We start from the raw sequence: 14,557 nt of genomic DNA, 5'->3' as shown, positions 1-14,557 counted from the left end.
ACGCGCAGTCGGAGCAGCGCACCGCGTCGCACGTAAAGGACGTCATCTTTAAGCTCACAAGTGTGGCTGACAATTGCTAAGCCACACGTCCACAGGTGGATTTGATGCTGTCGGGACAATCGTTCTTCTGATCACATAAGATGTCTTCACTCCTCAAAGTGGACAATGAAATTAAAACCAAGGTGAGCCCCCCCCGCCGCCCCGCTCCTCGTGCTGGTGTTGTCAGTCCATGCTAGCTTGTTAGCCACATTGTAGCATGCTGTGGGGGCACTGATAAGGCCGGACTAATGGCAGCTAGCGGCAGCACCCGGCTTGTTTCCCGCCTGCCGCCGTCCAACCTTCCGGCGGGTGATGCTGCGCCGCGCCGCGGAGCAGAGTGTGTGTTACTGGGCTCTGTGGGGTAACAGCTGGAGGAGCACATGTTCTACAGGAGGCTTAAGCTAGCAGCTAGCTAACGGCGTGCCGGTGCTATCTGACGTTACCGCCTTGTGTCTGAAGTGTCTGTGTCTGTTCGCAGGTCGATGCTTTCAGGGAACGGATCACCGCAGAGGTGAGTGTCTGTCCACCTGATCACATGTTTCCACAGACTCTCCACTAACTGGCGGCTTCTCCTGCAGGCAGAGGATCTAGTGGCAAACTTTTTCCCAAAGAAGTTACTGGAACTTGATCATTTTCTGAAGGTGAGCTCATGAAACCCTGCACATGGTCTGCCAGCACCGGAGCCCCGAGCCTGAGGACACACCCCAGGGACAGCTGCCCGAGGGGCGGCATGATAAACAGCGGCGTGGGCCCGACACTCACACAGACTCCTGTCACCCAGTAACACATGCTGTGAGACACAAACCGCAGCGTAATCCTCCGTTTGTCCTTTCAGGATCCGAGCATAAACATCACTGAGCTGAAGGAGATTCACTCCGACATAAACCTGACGGTGCCGGACCCCATCCTACTGTCAAACCTCCACGACGGACTAGAAGGGGTCAGGACCCATTTAGGCCTGATTTATGCTTCTGTGCTGATCTCTGCTTCCCCACAGTATCACCACACCTCACTGCGACCCAGCCCACAGCTGTGGCTGGTCTGCTTGTAGTGCTGCCACATTTCCTCCATCTCCAGCTGCTCAGCTGAGTGAGAGCTGATGACTGTCCATGTCTCAGTGAACTCATTATATTTGGCTTCCAGTGTCTCTGCTGCCCTGCAGTGTGTTCAGTAACAGTAAATGTTACTCAGCGCTTACAACACGATCCGCTCGGTTTCAGTAAACGCACTCCACACACACACACTCACTCCACACACTTCACACACACCTGACGCTTCTGTGTCAGAGCCCACAGCAGCGTCGGTGCAGCATAGAAGCATGAGCAGTCTTTATTACCTCCACTGAGAACAGTGTGACGCTCAGGGGAGGGGATGGACCTGATCCTTTGTTCCATCTGTTTCACAGCAAAATGCCAAGAAGAGGAAGCTGGAGGACGGCGGAGGGGAGGACATGGGTGAGTCCTGTGAGGAGCAGATGTGACTGTCTGGACTGAACGGACTGAGACTATGTTTTTATTTCCCTCAGTGAGTGGCACCAAGGTCTTCGTCATGCCTGGTGGGATGATGAAGAGCAATGCAAACCTCGTTGATTTTATTGAGAAGGTCAAGCCGGAGATCAGGACGCTGATAGAGAAATGTAACACAGTGAGTAAAGCAGCCAGGGGTCAGAGTTGTGTTGTGTCACGTCCGAGTGTGACGCTGCACTCTGCTGCCTGCAGGTAAAAATGTGGGTCCAGCTGCTCATCCCCCGGATAGAAGACGGAAACAACTTCGGAGTGTCAATCCAGGAGGAGACGGTGGCTGAACTCCGAACAGTGGAGGGAGAGGCGGCGTCGTACCTCGACCAGATCTCCAGGTGAGTGAGGGAGCGGAGGAGAACTCACGGTGTCTGCATCACCGGAGCTAACGTGTCTGTGTCTCCTTCCCTTCAGATACTACATCACACGGGCGAAGCTGGTTTCTAAAATAGCAAAATATCCTCATGTGGTGAGTAGATGTGACGTGTTGACATGCAGCAGGATGTTGGTGCACATGTGGGAAGCTGCTGACGCAGAATGACCCTTTCTGTGTGTAACAGGAGGACTATCGGCGCACAGTAACTGAGATCGATGAGAAGGAGTACATCAGCCTGAAGATCATTGTGTCGGAGCTCAGAAATCAATACGTAAGTCACATGTCTCCCTCCGATCGCTCGGCGCCATGCAGCACGCCTCACGCCTGTGTCCTCTTACAGGTAACGTTACATGACATGATCCTGAAGAACATCGAGAAGATCAAGAGGCCTCGGAGCAGTAACACCGACGCGCTGTACTGATGGCAGCTCCTCAGCCCCCCCCCCCCCCCCAACACCCCCACAGCCGCCACCGCAGCCTGCCCCACAATCAGCTCCGCTCCGCTTCCATAGACGGACACACATTTTGTTTTAATTGTAAAGTATTTTTCTTGTTTTAAACCCTTTGGAAGACATAAATATTCTGTCAGATCATAGACCACAGAAGGCGCAATGTATTTTTTAATTTTAATTAAACTTGTTGTCCTCAGACCTCCGGCCTCTCTGTAGTCTCTGTTTGTCTCTGGATGTTACAGGTCAGGCAGTGGAGCGCAGCGCCTCCTCTGACCTGTAGATGTCACTGTCTGCATTCATTTACACACAGTTAGTTCATGGCCTCGTGCTCTGCCTGTACATGAGGTGTGTGCGCTCCATCAGTGAGTTTAACCAGCTCACAAACCATCATGAAACAAGCAGAACCCTCCACAGGGCTTAAAGTCACCACCATGAAACAGGAAGCAGACCGGGCCCATCAGCTCAGACCGGACTCACCGTGGACTTCCTCAGTGTCCCTGACGCAGGGGGGAGTATTAATCCCAGGGGACATTGTTTTCATATGAGATGAATAAAACGTCTTTATTTACATCAAGTTATTTGGATTGTATCTACATTCATCCATGTGTTCATGTTCTTACGTGTTCAGTGGGTGTTTCTGACCTGAGATAAACAGCAGTCGCTCCCAGCTGTGTGTGTGTCTCTGTGTGTGTGTGTCTCTGTGTGTGTGTGTGTGTGCTGTGAAGCCTGAAGGGACACGTGTGTCTGTGCCCGTTGACCCCGTGTCTCTGTGGACAGGCTGTGGACAGGCTGTGTCAGTATGTGGCAGTGAGCGTGCTCGGGTTAATGTTTAATGGTTGTTCCACAGTCTGAAGAGACGGATGAAGATAAAAAGGTTTTATTTGCTGTGTGCAGCCTGAGAGCAGCCAAACACTCATTTAAACTTCTCTATGGAGCCTGGGCCACACGGCTGTTAGCTTAGCTTAGCACCACTACTCTGATCCTGTAGAGCTAACACATTAACATGTCTGTCTGAGGCTGTGAGGATTTCTCATTGACCTAAGCTAACCTGCTGCTAACAGTTAAACATTAAACACTCCTGTCCCGGTCTGTGACCCTCCAGCCCGAACACGAGTGGAAACAATCCACACAAGTGCAGAAAACCTAAACCTAAATCACCAGCGTTTGTCTTCCTCTGCTCTGAGCACCCTGCAGAGAGCCCACGGCACCACGGCGGTTGGGATGAGAAGTGCCACAGCACTCTTACTGAAGGACAGGACGTAGAAGGCCACCAGGCGTTCCGAGGAAAACGTCCATCTGTCCAGCAGCTGTAGGAGGAACAAAGACGCAGTAACACATCCCATCCTGAAGGGGACACTAGCATTCCTCTTCTTGGTCTCGGTGTAGAGCGGGGAGTGCAGGCCCAGGCCCAGGCCGAACAGCGTGCCCATGTTCCGCAGCAGGCTGGCGAACGGCGTGGTGTCCAGGTGGACCCACTCCGGCCGGACGCACCACCTCTGAGCTTTCTCCAGCGTCCACAGCAGGTCCACACCCAGAACCTTGAGCAGCAGGTAGAAGCCCACAGCGAAGCAGGTGAGGAAGAGGGTGGTGTAGAAGTACCTGCTCATGCTGGCGCTGTAGATCCACTTCTTTTTGGAGAGGACTTCAGCAACCAGAACACCTGAACCGAAAGACAGAGCGTGTCCATCAGCCTGTGGAAACAATGTCCTCTTGACACATGTCAGCTGGTTCTGGGACATGTCCGCTGGCTCTGGCCCTAACCCATCATCCGACACCTGTTCACCTGAACCACACCCTTAGACAAGAGATGGAGGACACAGACAGATGGGATCAGTTTGCACCACACATCATTTACAGACCTGTGAAGACTCCAGCCACCACCTGGTGTGGGAAGTGGGCCGCCATGTAGACCCTGGACATGCAGACCAGCAGCAGAACGAGGACCATCACTGTCCAAAGAGCCATCTGCATAAACCTGACAGAGCGGACACAGAGTGTGAGCGTGAGGGCCCCAGGAGCCGGAGACATGTCCCCACAGACTCACCTGTACAGCAGGGGGGGACATCGTTTCTCAGTGGCGACTGAGAGCAGCGCTGTCACCATCACGTACCAGACACCCGCTGCACCCATGGCGTGGCCAGAGGGACTTCCTGAAGGAATGACCTGACTGTGAGTAGCAGTTAGATTAGACCAGAGCGTCTGCAGTCAAAGATCAAACACACTACAAGAGGCCGAAGGTGGAGGATTTATGAGCCCGTGTCTCAGCTCCAGCACTGATGGACTGAGGAAGGTTCAACTCGGCTGACAGTTCACTGCCAGATAAACAATCACCCTGCAGTCAATCAATCAGCTCCTCAGCAGAACAGTGCTCATGTGGTCTTGAACTCTACCTGGTCCAGTCTCACATGTGATGGGAAACTGCTGCAGCACAGGTGGCGCTCCGGCTCCATAAAACCGGGTCTCATGGACCCACCAGTACGGCCTCTCTCCGAACAGAACCCTGCCGAGGACAAGCCCACAACGTCAGCTGCTCTGTCTGCGCCACCACGCTTAACTGCAGGGACCTCACCATTTCAGCACCAGGTTGAGCCAGTCCCCGATCACCGCCACCCAGATGAGCCGCAGCGCCGTGTCCCTCCGCAGGTGGAACCACACCGGGAACAGGCAGAAGAACGCGAAGTGCAGGTCTGCCACTGCAGACGCTAGGTCAAAAACACTCTTGTAGCTGCTGTACCCGGTCTGCAGATGGACGGCCAGCTCAACCCCCCAGCTGTGTAGAAGATCCATGATATCAGGGGCCAGACGGCTGACTGACACTGCTCTGGGCTGGCTGGCTAGACTGTCCCCTCTGCTCTGTTAGTCCCATTGGACTTTACTCAAGGCTATCCCGTTTGTTTGCCTTTGGGACAGTGCAGACAGGTTCCTTAACCTTTACACCCCCGAGGCCCCATCTGATTAAACCCACCCCCACTGAGCACAGCGGCAGATACCAGATCTCCAGGAAAGACCCCTTTAATGTGATCAGTGAGAAGGAAGTCCAGAAAGACCAGAGCTAACACTCCTCTGCTGCTCACACTCGCTCCCTGGGAGCAAAGTCCCTTCCCAAAGGGGACTGAGCTGTCGGATTCAAGGACGTCCTGATCGCACTTGAAAGCATCACAAGGTCACACACTGTCCCACTGAGGAGGCTGCTGAGGTCACAGCGGTGCAGCGAGGACGTTCGAAGAATGCATCAGGTAGACCCTTCATGGGCCAACACATCCCAGGATGCATTGCACACAGTGACTTTTTGTCTGCACGTTGTCGGGGATGAAATCCCCTTGTTTCTTCTGATCCCCTCCCGAGTTGGTTTGTGAGGAAGGAGCGGATAAATTCTGCTCTCAAGATTAGATTTTATTGAACAATGAGGCAGATTCTGAGTCACAGCTCTGGGTTGTTGCAACACAAAGAACCAAACAAGAACAACACAAGAACAGAACAACCAACACAACCAACAACCAACACAACCAACAACCACTGGACATGGAATTCACACATTGATATACCACAGGGGCGTTCCTGCCTGCCGGCCCCACAGGGGCATCTAATGCCCCCCCTGCAGACCCTGGGTCATACAGACCATTAGTGTTTACTGTCTAACAAGGTAAAGCTTCAATTCCTTAAATCTCATAGGTTGTGAGTCCGATCTGGAGGTGACCATAAACTGGGCACTCAGGAGAAAAACACATTCCTTTAGAATCTGGCTTTTCTGCTGTCCTTAGTCTGAATTTATCACCATCTCGTATCAACCGGAGCTGCAGAGAGCAGAAACACAGCTGATCTCATCCTGCAGAAAACAAAGTTATATGACACACTATGAAATGACTTCTTAATACATCCATCTCCTGGAATTACTTTGATTTTCTATAAAAACAAACAAATAAACACTTATGAAAATCACATTATTAAGTGATAAACACTTGAACACTTCATGTTAGGGACACACTTCTAGATATGTGAACACACACTGCATGTTAACACCGCGCAGAATCAATTCTTTCACCCTTCAACGTGCTCTGAGGACCGTCGTCGACAGAGACGTTCACTGAAGTCTGATGCAGCGGTCAAGATCAATAAATCTGATCAGAAGTCAGACCTGAACATTGAACGCAGCACCGGTTTCTGTCCTTATTGGTTTGGACGTCCCCAGTGTACAGACGGGGGCGACCTGATGTGTCTGAACATAACCTTCTGATACGTCCTGTCTGTCCCTGTCTCTCGTGGACAGCGGTCTTATCTGTGTCCTGTCTCTGAGAATCATCAACATGTCTCAAGCAGCCAGTCTGCTCTGTCCTGTGAGTCCTGTAATGATTGATAAGGGACAGAGGGACGTCCGGTCCTATCATTGCATAATGGCGCCGGGGTCAGCCGGCAGGAACGTGAAGACAAAGGAAGACTGAGAGGACGTCAGTGTTTGTGTGTGATCTGCTCAGATGAGGTCAGAGTTGTGAAAGACATTGATCGTGGATTCCTGCCTCAGTGAGACTGATTGTTTTGCTGCTATCTGTCAGCCTGTTTGTGACAAACCTCCAAACGGCCGGTGTTTTATTACACATGTCAGGTCCAAAGATCAGCCTGAGCATGCGCCGGGCTGCTGGGTCCCTCTGCTATAAAACAACCAGCAGGGTCACCGACAGCAACAGTCCCACAGAGTCCCTCGCACAGCAGAGCCGCCTCGAGATGCTGGACGCAGTCATGGACGCCCTGCAGGGCTTCGGGGTGAGCAGCACCCACTACCTGCAGACTCACTACAAAGACGCACAGGGCCTGTTTCTGTGGGTGTCCTGGGCCGCCGACCTCAGGAACACCTTCTTCATCTTCTTTCCGCTGTGGTTCCACCTGCGGGCCTCGGTGGGCATCAAGCTGATCTGGGTGGCGGTGATCGGAGACTGGCTGAACCTGGTCTTTAAGTGGTGAGTGGAGGTCTCTGTGAACGGAGCACAGTCACATGACGGCGGCGGTCTAACCCAGTGTTTGTGCCTCAGGGTTCTGTTTGGGGAGAGGCCGTACTGGTGGGTACACGAGACGGCGCACTATGCAAACACTGCTGCTCCACACATCCAGCAGTATCCCATGACCTGTGAGACGGGGCCAGGTGAGGCGCACACACACACACACACACACACACACACACACACACAGACACACACACACACACACACACACACACACAGACACAAATACACACACACACATACAGACACACACACACACATACAGACACACACACACACAGACATACACACACACACACAGACACACACACACACATACACACACAGACACGCATACAGACATACACACACACACACATACAGACATATACACACACACACAGACACACATAGACACATACACAAATACACACCCACACACACACAAATACACAGACACACACACACAGACACATACACACACAGAGACACACACACACACACACACACAGACATACACAAACACACACATACAGACACATACACACACAGAGACACACACACACACACACACAGACATACACAAACACACACATACAGACACATACACACACAGACACACACACACACAGACATACACAAACACACACATACAGACACATACACACACAGAGACACACACACACACACAGACATACACAAACACACACATACAGACACACTGCATGTTAGCAGCAGCATGTGCATGTTAGCTGCATGTTAGCTGCATGTTAGCAGCATGGTAGCTGCATGTTAGCAGCATGTTAGCTGCATGTTAGCAGCATGGTAGCTGCATGTTAGCAGCATGTTAGCTGCATGTTAGCAGCAGCATGTGCATATTAGCTGCATGTTAGCAGCATGTTAGCTGCATGTTAGCAGCATGGTAGCTGCATGTTAGCAGCATGTTAGCTGCATGTTAGCAGCATGGTAGCTGCATGTTAGCAGCATGTTAGCTGCATGTTAGCAGCATGGTAGCTGCATGTTAGCAGCATGTTAGCTGCATGTTAGCAGCATGGTAGCTGCATGTTAGCTGCATGTTAGCAGCGTGTTAGCTGCAGGTCTCAGTGTAGTGTTTCTGCAAGCTGAGCAGGGAATCCTACTTTCAGATAGGGACTGGTTACCATGGCAACTAAAAAAGACAGCAGAGAAGCTTGTTGAGGCTGACAAACAGTGAGGCTGTAAACAGGATGTCAATGATTGTCCTCTTGGACTTTGTCTCTGATCTGTCTCTGTCCTTCAGGCAGTCCCTCCGGCCATGCCATGGGAGCTGCGGGCGTCTACTACACCCTGGTGACCTCCGTCCTCACCATCATGACCACAAAGAGGAAACATGGCGGGAATAAGTCCGCCCTGAGAGACCGGTGCGTGACACAGAGCTGCTGTTGTGTCCATGCAGAGCTCGCCGCCCTGGGCGTGCTCTCTGCTCGTGGTTGATCATTGACTCCTGAGGCCGGCTTGTTTTGACGAGCAGCTGTCGGTGTTTCTGCAGGTACCTGAGGGTGGCGCTGTGGACGCTCTTTTGGGCCGTGCAGGTGTGTGTGTGTCTCTCCAGAGTCTTCATCGCCGCCCACTTTCCTCACCAGGTCTTAGCCGGAGTCATCACAGGTCAGTGTGAGCTCAGTGTGTGTGTTCAGACCGCCTGCAGCAGCTAACCAGCCCGTTCCTCCTCTGCAGGGATGGTCGTGGCTGAGGCCTTCAACAGGACTCAGTGGATCTACAGCGCCAGCATGAGCAGGTACTTCTACACCACCCTCTTCCTCACCTGCTTCGCTGTGGGCTTCTACCTGCTGCTCAAGGTTCTGGGCGTGGACCTGCTGTGGACGCTGGAGAAAGCTCAGAGGTGGTGCGTCCGGCCGGAGTGGGTCCACCTGGACACCACGCCGTTCGCCAGCCTGCTGCGGAACATGGGCACGCTGTTCGGCCTGGGCCTGGGCCTGCACTCCCCGCTCTACACCGAGACCAAGAAGAGCAGTAGCACGGCGGTGAAGACGGGCTGCGTCCTCACCTCTCTGCTGCTGCTGCACCTGTTCGACTCCTTCAAGCCCCCCACGCACACCGCCGCCCTCTTCTACCTGCTGTCCTTCTGTAAGAGCGCCACCGTGCCGCTGGTCACCGTCAGCATCATCCCCTACTGCGTCAGCAGAGCGCTGAGCGTGCACAGCAGGAAGGCTGCGTGAGCGCGCCTCGCCGCAAAGACTGCAGACATGCTGGTGCCTTCAGGCGGCCTCAGGAACTCTGAACACTGTGGCAGTGACAGCACTTACAGGGTCCTGGATGTGTCCCCCACAGCGCTCACGTGTCGTTCTGTGTTTTACATGTTTAAAGTATTTTTGTTTGCATGTTTTTAATAAAAGTTGTGAAATGTTCCTGTGCAGCTTTATATTTACACACTGAAAGCTCCCTGAACACTCGACGTGTGAATAAATTACAAATAATACAGAAATGGATCACATGAATCCACTGTGAAGTGTAGTCATCTGTGTAAGTCACAGTCACACCAGCAGGTGGCGCTGCTGTTCCTCCAGCTGTGATGTTTACTTTTTATTTAAGGAGGAGAAGAAGAGGAAAGCGGAAGTAACATGGCTGCTCCTGACGGCACACACACACACACACACAACCTGTGTGACAGGGAGAGCCTGTTTAGTATAAAACACAAATCTAAGACATGACATCTGTGGCGGCCATCTTTGGTGCCTGTACATGAAGCTTCATCCTGTCAGCTGATTGGTTGATTGGTGAGACGTGGAGGAAGCAGGCTGACTCGCACATGCTCAGTTTGAACACGGTTTATTTCTGTTTAAATAATGACTCGGGTCATCCAGTGTAGGCTAGGTTGGTCATACATGTTGGAACCAGGCTGAACAGAAAGGACACAAACAGGAAGTCAGGTGGGCGGCGAGCGCTTCGACTCCAGCCACGGTACAAAGAGACTCATATGAAAACAAATTAAAAAACAGGGTTCTTTCTAAAGGTGAGAATGACAGACAGGTTTCATCTCATGTGCCGGAGTGTGTGTGTGTTTCTGTAAAAAATAAAGCAGGTATGGACGACTGTGTTGCCGTGGCGACCATCGGAGCCTCTCTGTGTTTACAGTGTGAGGAGGAAGCTTTAAAACAAAGTGACATGCAGCAGCGCCGTCCACCCCGACGACGTCCTCTTCAAAACCAGGCTGTGTGTGTGTGTGTGCGTTAGTGAGGAGGAAGCGCACGTCAGGTCGCACACACACACACACACACACACACACACACACACACTCCACCTCGTAATGCAAAGCTGCGGCTCACATCAGTGCATTTATACAGTGTCATTTATATACAACAAAATCAGCCTTTTAGAAAAGAACACAGTCCTGAAAAAACCGACCAGGCCGGGCGAGCGTCTGACCGTCCACAGTCCACTCTGTGACAGACGCCTCCAGCTCGCCGCCGTCCGTGTCCTGATTGACAGTTTGGTGACATGCTCATGCGAAATCAAAGAAAAGCTCGTCTTGCTGAAAATCATGCGCTGAAAGTGAAAGCTCAGACACAACTGGCAGGTTGACACGGTGGCTCCAGTCCCGGGGTGTGTGTGTGTGTGTGTGTGTGTGAGGGGGTGCAGGCAGACGTCCGTGGACCTGCGGGGTAAAAACTGGGGTTAGAATCAGAGCAGATGAGGAACAAACACAACAAGCAGTGACAGAATAAAACCAGGAGAATATTGTGGAAATATTTTCCTGCAGTCACATGACAGAAAGCTGTGCTGTCATTGGCTCCCTGTGTGAGCGCTCAGGATGTTCCGGCTCTTACCGGGTGCAGCTGAGAGCTCCACTGTTACGACTGAGTCTTCTTCCCTTGCTTCTTGCTGGCAGCGTCTCCAGGCTTCAGAGAGGAGGAGAAGAAGAAGAGCAGAGTGTTAGTGTCAGCTTCAGCGGGCGGAGTTAGTCACACAGTGACCACACAGTACCCACACAGTAACCACACAGTACCCACACAGTGACCACACAGTGACCACACAGTACCCACACAGTACCCACACAGTACCCACACAGTAACCACACTCAGGCCTCTACGGTTCTGTGAGTAGAAACAGAATGTTAGCAGGCGTGAGAGCCGAGTGCAGAGAAACCAATCATCCTGCATCACAGAGATCAGAGAGAGAAGACAGAAGGATGACGGGACGGACCGCAGGCTGGTAACCGTGGAGCTTTGACCTCAGAGTGGTCTCTATGGTAACACACAGTGAAGCTAGGACGTGGTGTTAGTCTGTTTCATGCACTGACGGCTGGTTTAGCACCACCTCAGGTCTCCCTCTCTGCGCCTCCTTGGTGCCGTGTCGGGAGCGCTTGCCCCTCCTCTTGCCCTTCCCCCCTGCAGCTCCTCCTCCTCCTGCTGAAGAGGCAGCATCTGTCGCTACACCAGCACCGCCACCAGCACCACCATCAGCACCGCCACCAGCACCACCATCAGCACCACCATCAGCACCGCCACCAGCACCACCGCCAGCAGCTGCTCCTTCTTCTGCAATAAGTTCTCCTTCACTCTCCCTCTTTTCCTCTGAAGAGTACACCCGACGCACCACCTTTCTGATCACCTGCAGGAGGCATACGCACATCAGGAGGAGGAGGTGATGACGGACAGGAGTGTGTGTGTGTGTGATGGAGCAGAAAAAAAAGGATGGATGATGATGTTACTTTTCTGGTGACCAGATTCCCGTCCTCGTCTGTGAACTGCTCCTCCATCACAGACTCTCCAGGAATGTTTCTGGCCTCCACCCCCTGCAGTGAGAGGTGGAGCATGGATGAAGTCAGACAGACGGGTGGAGGCATGAGCAGCTGACAGGGCTCCTGCACATTTTACATTTCTCTTCCTGACTTCTGACGTCTGTGCAGGGTCCCAGACCGTCAGGAAGGTTTCATCATAACACAGACGTCACCATGACAACGCGTGATGACGTTGACTGACAGCATCTGTACGTGTGAACTTTACTATGGTACAGAAGTCAAGTCCAGCCTGTGCAGGAACCCTGTGTCAAGGTGCATGCTGGGTAATCTGTAGGACTCAAAGGATATTCAAAGAGAAGCAGCGCCTCCAAACATCAGCCGACCAATCAAAGCAAACGCTGCAGGAGCAGCACATGCTGTAACAAGGCAACACACACACACACACACACACACACACACACACACACACACACTAATAACAAACTACTAATACTGCCCGTCTGTATCTACATGTAGCAGAATGTTATAAGAGAAAACACAAGACCTGCACAAACCTTCACACCCCTGTTAACACACACACACACAACAGGCCTCACACACACAGCAGGCCTCACACACACACACAGCGGGCCTCACACACACACACACACACAGCGGGCCTCACACACACAGCAGGCCTCACACACACACCGGGCCTCACACCTTGAGTATGACCCGTCTGCGGTACACCCTGGTGGTGACAGTGGCCTCCTCGTCAGAGCCGGACTCTGCAGCTCCGACGCTTCCCTGATGAAGGCAGTCCAGCAGCAGTGTGTGAGTGTGTGTGTGTGTGTGTGTGTTGTTTTCTCAGCACAGTCTGCTCTGTCCAGATGTACAATCACTTCACATGATAATACTGCACATGTCACAGGATGTATATGAAGGACCGAGCCGCTGATCGTGTTCACGAGCAGCTCGTCATGACGTGATCATTAGAAGCTCTGATGTGTGAGCTCACAGCTGTGTGAGGACCGTTCTTGTGACCTTGCTGAGACATCTTCAGCTCAACACACTGTCTCTGAGTTAACGACCTAAGCCCTGTCTCACCTGGACTTTGTGCTGGGACCCGTGGTCCTGTCCTCTGCTCGGCCCCGCTGTGCTGCTGTCCTCCAGAGATCCCTTCTTCTTCTTGGCCTCCTTGGGCTCAGTGTGGTCTCCGTTCTGCTGCTCCAGTGAGTCAGCTAGACTGTCAGGGCTGAGACACAGCAGGACATGAATCCAGGTCACACAGGTGTGTATGTGTGTGTGTGTGACATCCTACCTGCCCTCCTCGGTGCCGGGGTCAAGGCCAGGGCCCGGCGGCTCCACGGTGGCTCCAGCCGTCTCTCCTCTCCAGCCTGGAACTGAACACAGGTCTTTCTCTGCCTGTTGTACTTGTTGGAGGAGAACACTCACCCTCTCCTCCGTCATCTCCTCGTCCTCCACACCTCCCTCCAGCTTTATGTCCTCCAGCAGACTCTGCAGCCTCTGCGGGGTCATCTCCTCCTCCTCTTCCTCCTTTCTGGTTACATCAGTGGTGTCAGAGGCCGCCTCCTCTGTCCGGCCTCCTGCCTGACTCACTCCCGATTTCTCTGCAGCCCTCCTGTTGTTACCCGGGGTGTCATAACCGCTGAGTCCGGGCAGCGCCGTGTCTTCCGGCCCGGCGATGGGCGGTTCAGCTTTGGAACTGGGGCCCGGGGCCACAGTGAGCGGGTCACTGCTGGAGGTACTGGTGGTCTGAGTGAGAGAGAGGTCGCTAGGTCTAGTCAGCGTGGTCTTGCTAGGGGACTCTACGCTAGCATCGGCCTCGCTAAAGAAGTCGTCTGAGCGCAGCGGGGTGGGGGGCACGTAGTGGAGGTCTGTGGGGGTCTGCAGCTCCAGATCTATACTGTGGTATCCTGGGTGGATGGCAGGAGGAGAGGATTAGAGGAGGGAGGGGGTGAAGGGGAGGGGGGTGATGACACTGAAAACATTTATAGGTGTGTGTGTGTGTGTGTGTGTGTGTGTGTGTGTGTGTGTGTGTGTGTGTGTGTGTGTGAAAGACAGAGCATAAGTTAAGAGCTGTAAATGTCACGCTGTGTCTTCTGGCCTCCTCTAAATCCTGCTCAGTGAGTCAGGTTCAGGCAGATTTACTGTGTGACCCAAAGAAAGCAGCCTAAATGTAAACCTCAGGAACCGAACGGTCCCGCCTGAAGTGAGGAGGGACACCGGGAGGGAGGGGGGAGGGAGGAGGAGAGGAGGGAGGAGGGGAGGAGGAAGGAGAGGAGGAGGGCAGACAGAGGACAGGAGCAGGGAAGAAGAAGGTGGAGCAGCTGAAAGGACTCTGAGGGGAGGAGGGAAGAGGAGGGGAGTAAGGGAGGGTGACGAGGTGAGGGAGGACAGGAGCAACAGGCAGGAGGTACACAGGGGGTGAGGAGGGGGGAGACGGGAAGACAAAGGTGGAGG

The 14,557-nt window shown here is 53.0% G+C and overlaps 3 protein-coding genes and 1 pseudogene across 3 annotated transcripts; 2 read left to right on the top strand and 2 right to left on the bottom strand.

Annotated features, from left to right (window-relative positions):
* Window positions 1-10: 10 nt before the first annotated feature.
* Window positions 11-2,581, top strand: psme3 (proteasome activator subunit 3). Its single transcript, XM_028407510.1, has 10 exons — window positions 11-182; window positions 518-550; window positions 618-680; window positions 875-979; window positions 1,445-1,493; window positions 1,565-1,683; window positions 1,758-1,894; window positions 1,971-2,025; window positions 2,117-2,203; window positions 2,273-2,581. The coding sequence occupies exons 1-10, from the start codon at window positions 141-143 to the stop codon at window positions 2,351-2,353; spliced, it is 771 nt and encodes a 256-aa protein (XP_028263311.1). The 5' UTR covers window positions 11-140; the 3' UTR covers window positions 2,354-2,581.
* A 336-nt stretch (window positions 2,582-2,917) lies between these two features.
* On the bottom strand, window positions 2,918-5,170 carry g6pc1a.1 (glucose-6-phosphatase catalytic subunit 1a, tandem duplicate 1). The gene is made up of 5 exons (XM_028407509.1): window positions 4,953-5,170; window positions 4,774-4,883; window positions 4,428-4,533; window positions 4,243-4,358; window positions 2,918-4,043 (listed from the first exon to the last, which is right to left on the bottom strand). The coding sequence occupies exons 1-5, from the start codon at window positions 5,168-5,170 to the stop codon at window positions 3,538-3,540; spliced, it is 1,056 nt and encodes a 351-aa protein (XP_028263310.1). The 3' UTR covers window positions 2,918-3,537.
* A 1,791-nt stretch (window positions 5,171-6,961) lies between these two features.
* g6pc1a.2 (glucose-6-phosphatase catalytic subunit 1a, tandem duplicate 2) lies at window positions 6,962-9,761 on the top strand. The gene is made up of 5 exons (XM_028407508.1): window positions 6,962-7,335; window positions 7,408-7,517; window positions 8,636-8,756; window positions 8,885-9,000; window positions 9,070-9,761. Exons 1-5 carry the CDS (start codon window positions 6,977-6,979, stop codon window positions 9,570-9,572), a joined length of 1,209 nt encoding a protein of 402 aa, XP_028263309.1. The 5' UTR covers window positions 6,962-6,976; the 3' UTR covers window positions 9,573-9,761.
* Window positions 9,762-10,166: 405 nt separating this feature from the next.
* LOC114437864 (ankyrin-3-like) overlaps window positions 10,167-14,557 on the bottom strand; it is a 39,376-nt pseudogene continuing 34,985 nt past the window's right edge.

This window comes from Parambassis ranga, chromosome 6 (assembly GCF_900634625.1).
Source record: "Parambassis ranga chromosome 6, fParRan2.1, whole genome shotgun sequence".
Classification (NCBI taxonomy): domain Eukaryota; kingdom Metazoa; phylum Chordata; class Actinopteri; family Ambassidae; genus Parambassis; species Parambassis ranga.
Note: the sequence above shows the minus strand (reverse complement) of the source record. Positions and strands in the feature narration are given on the sequence as shown.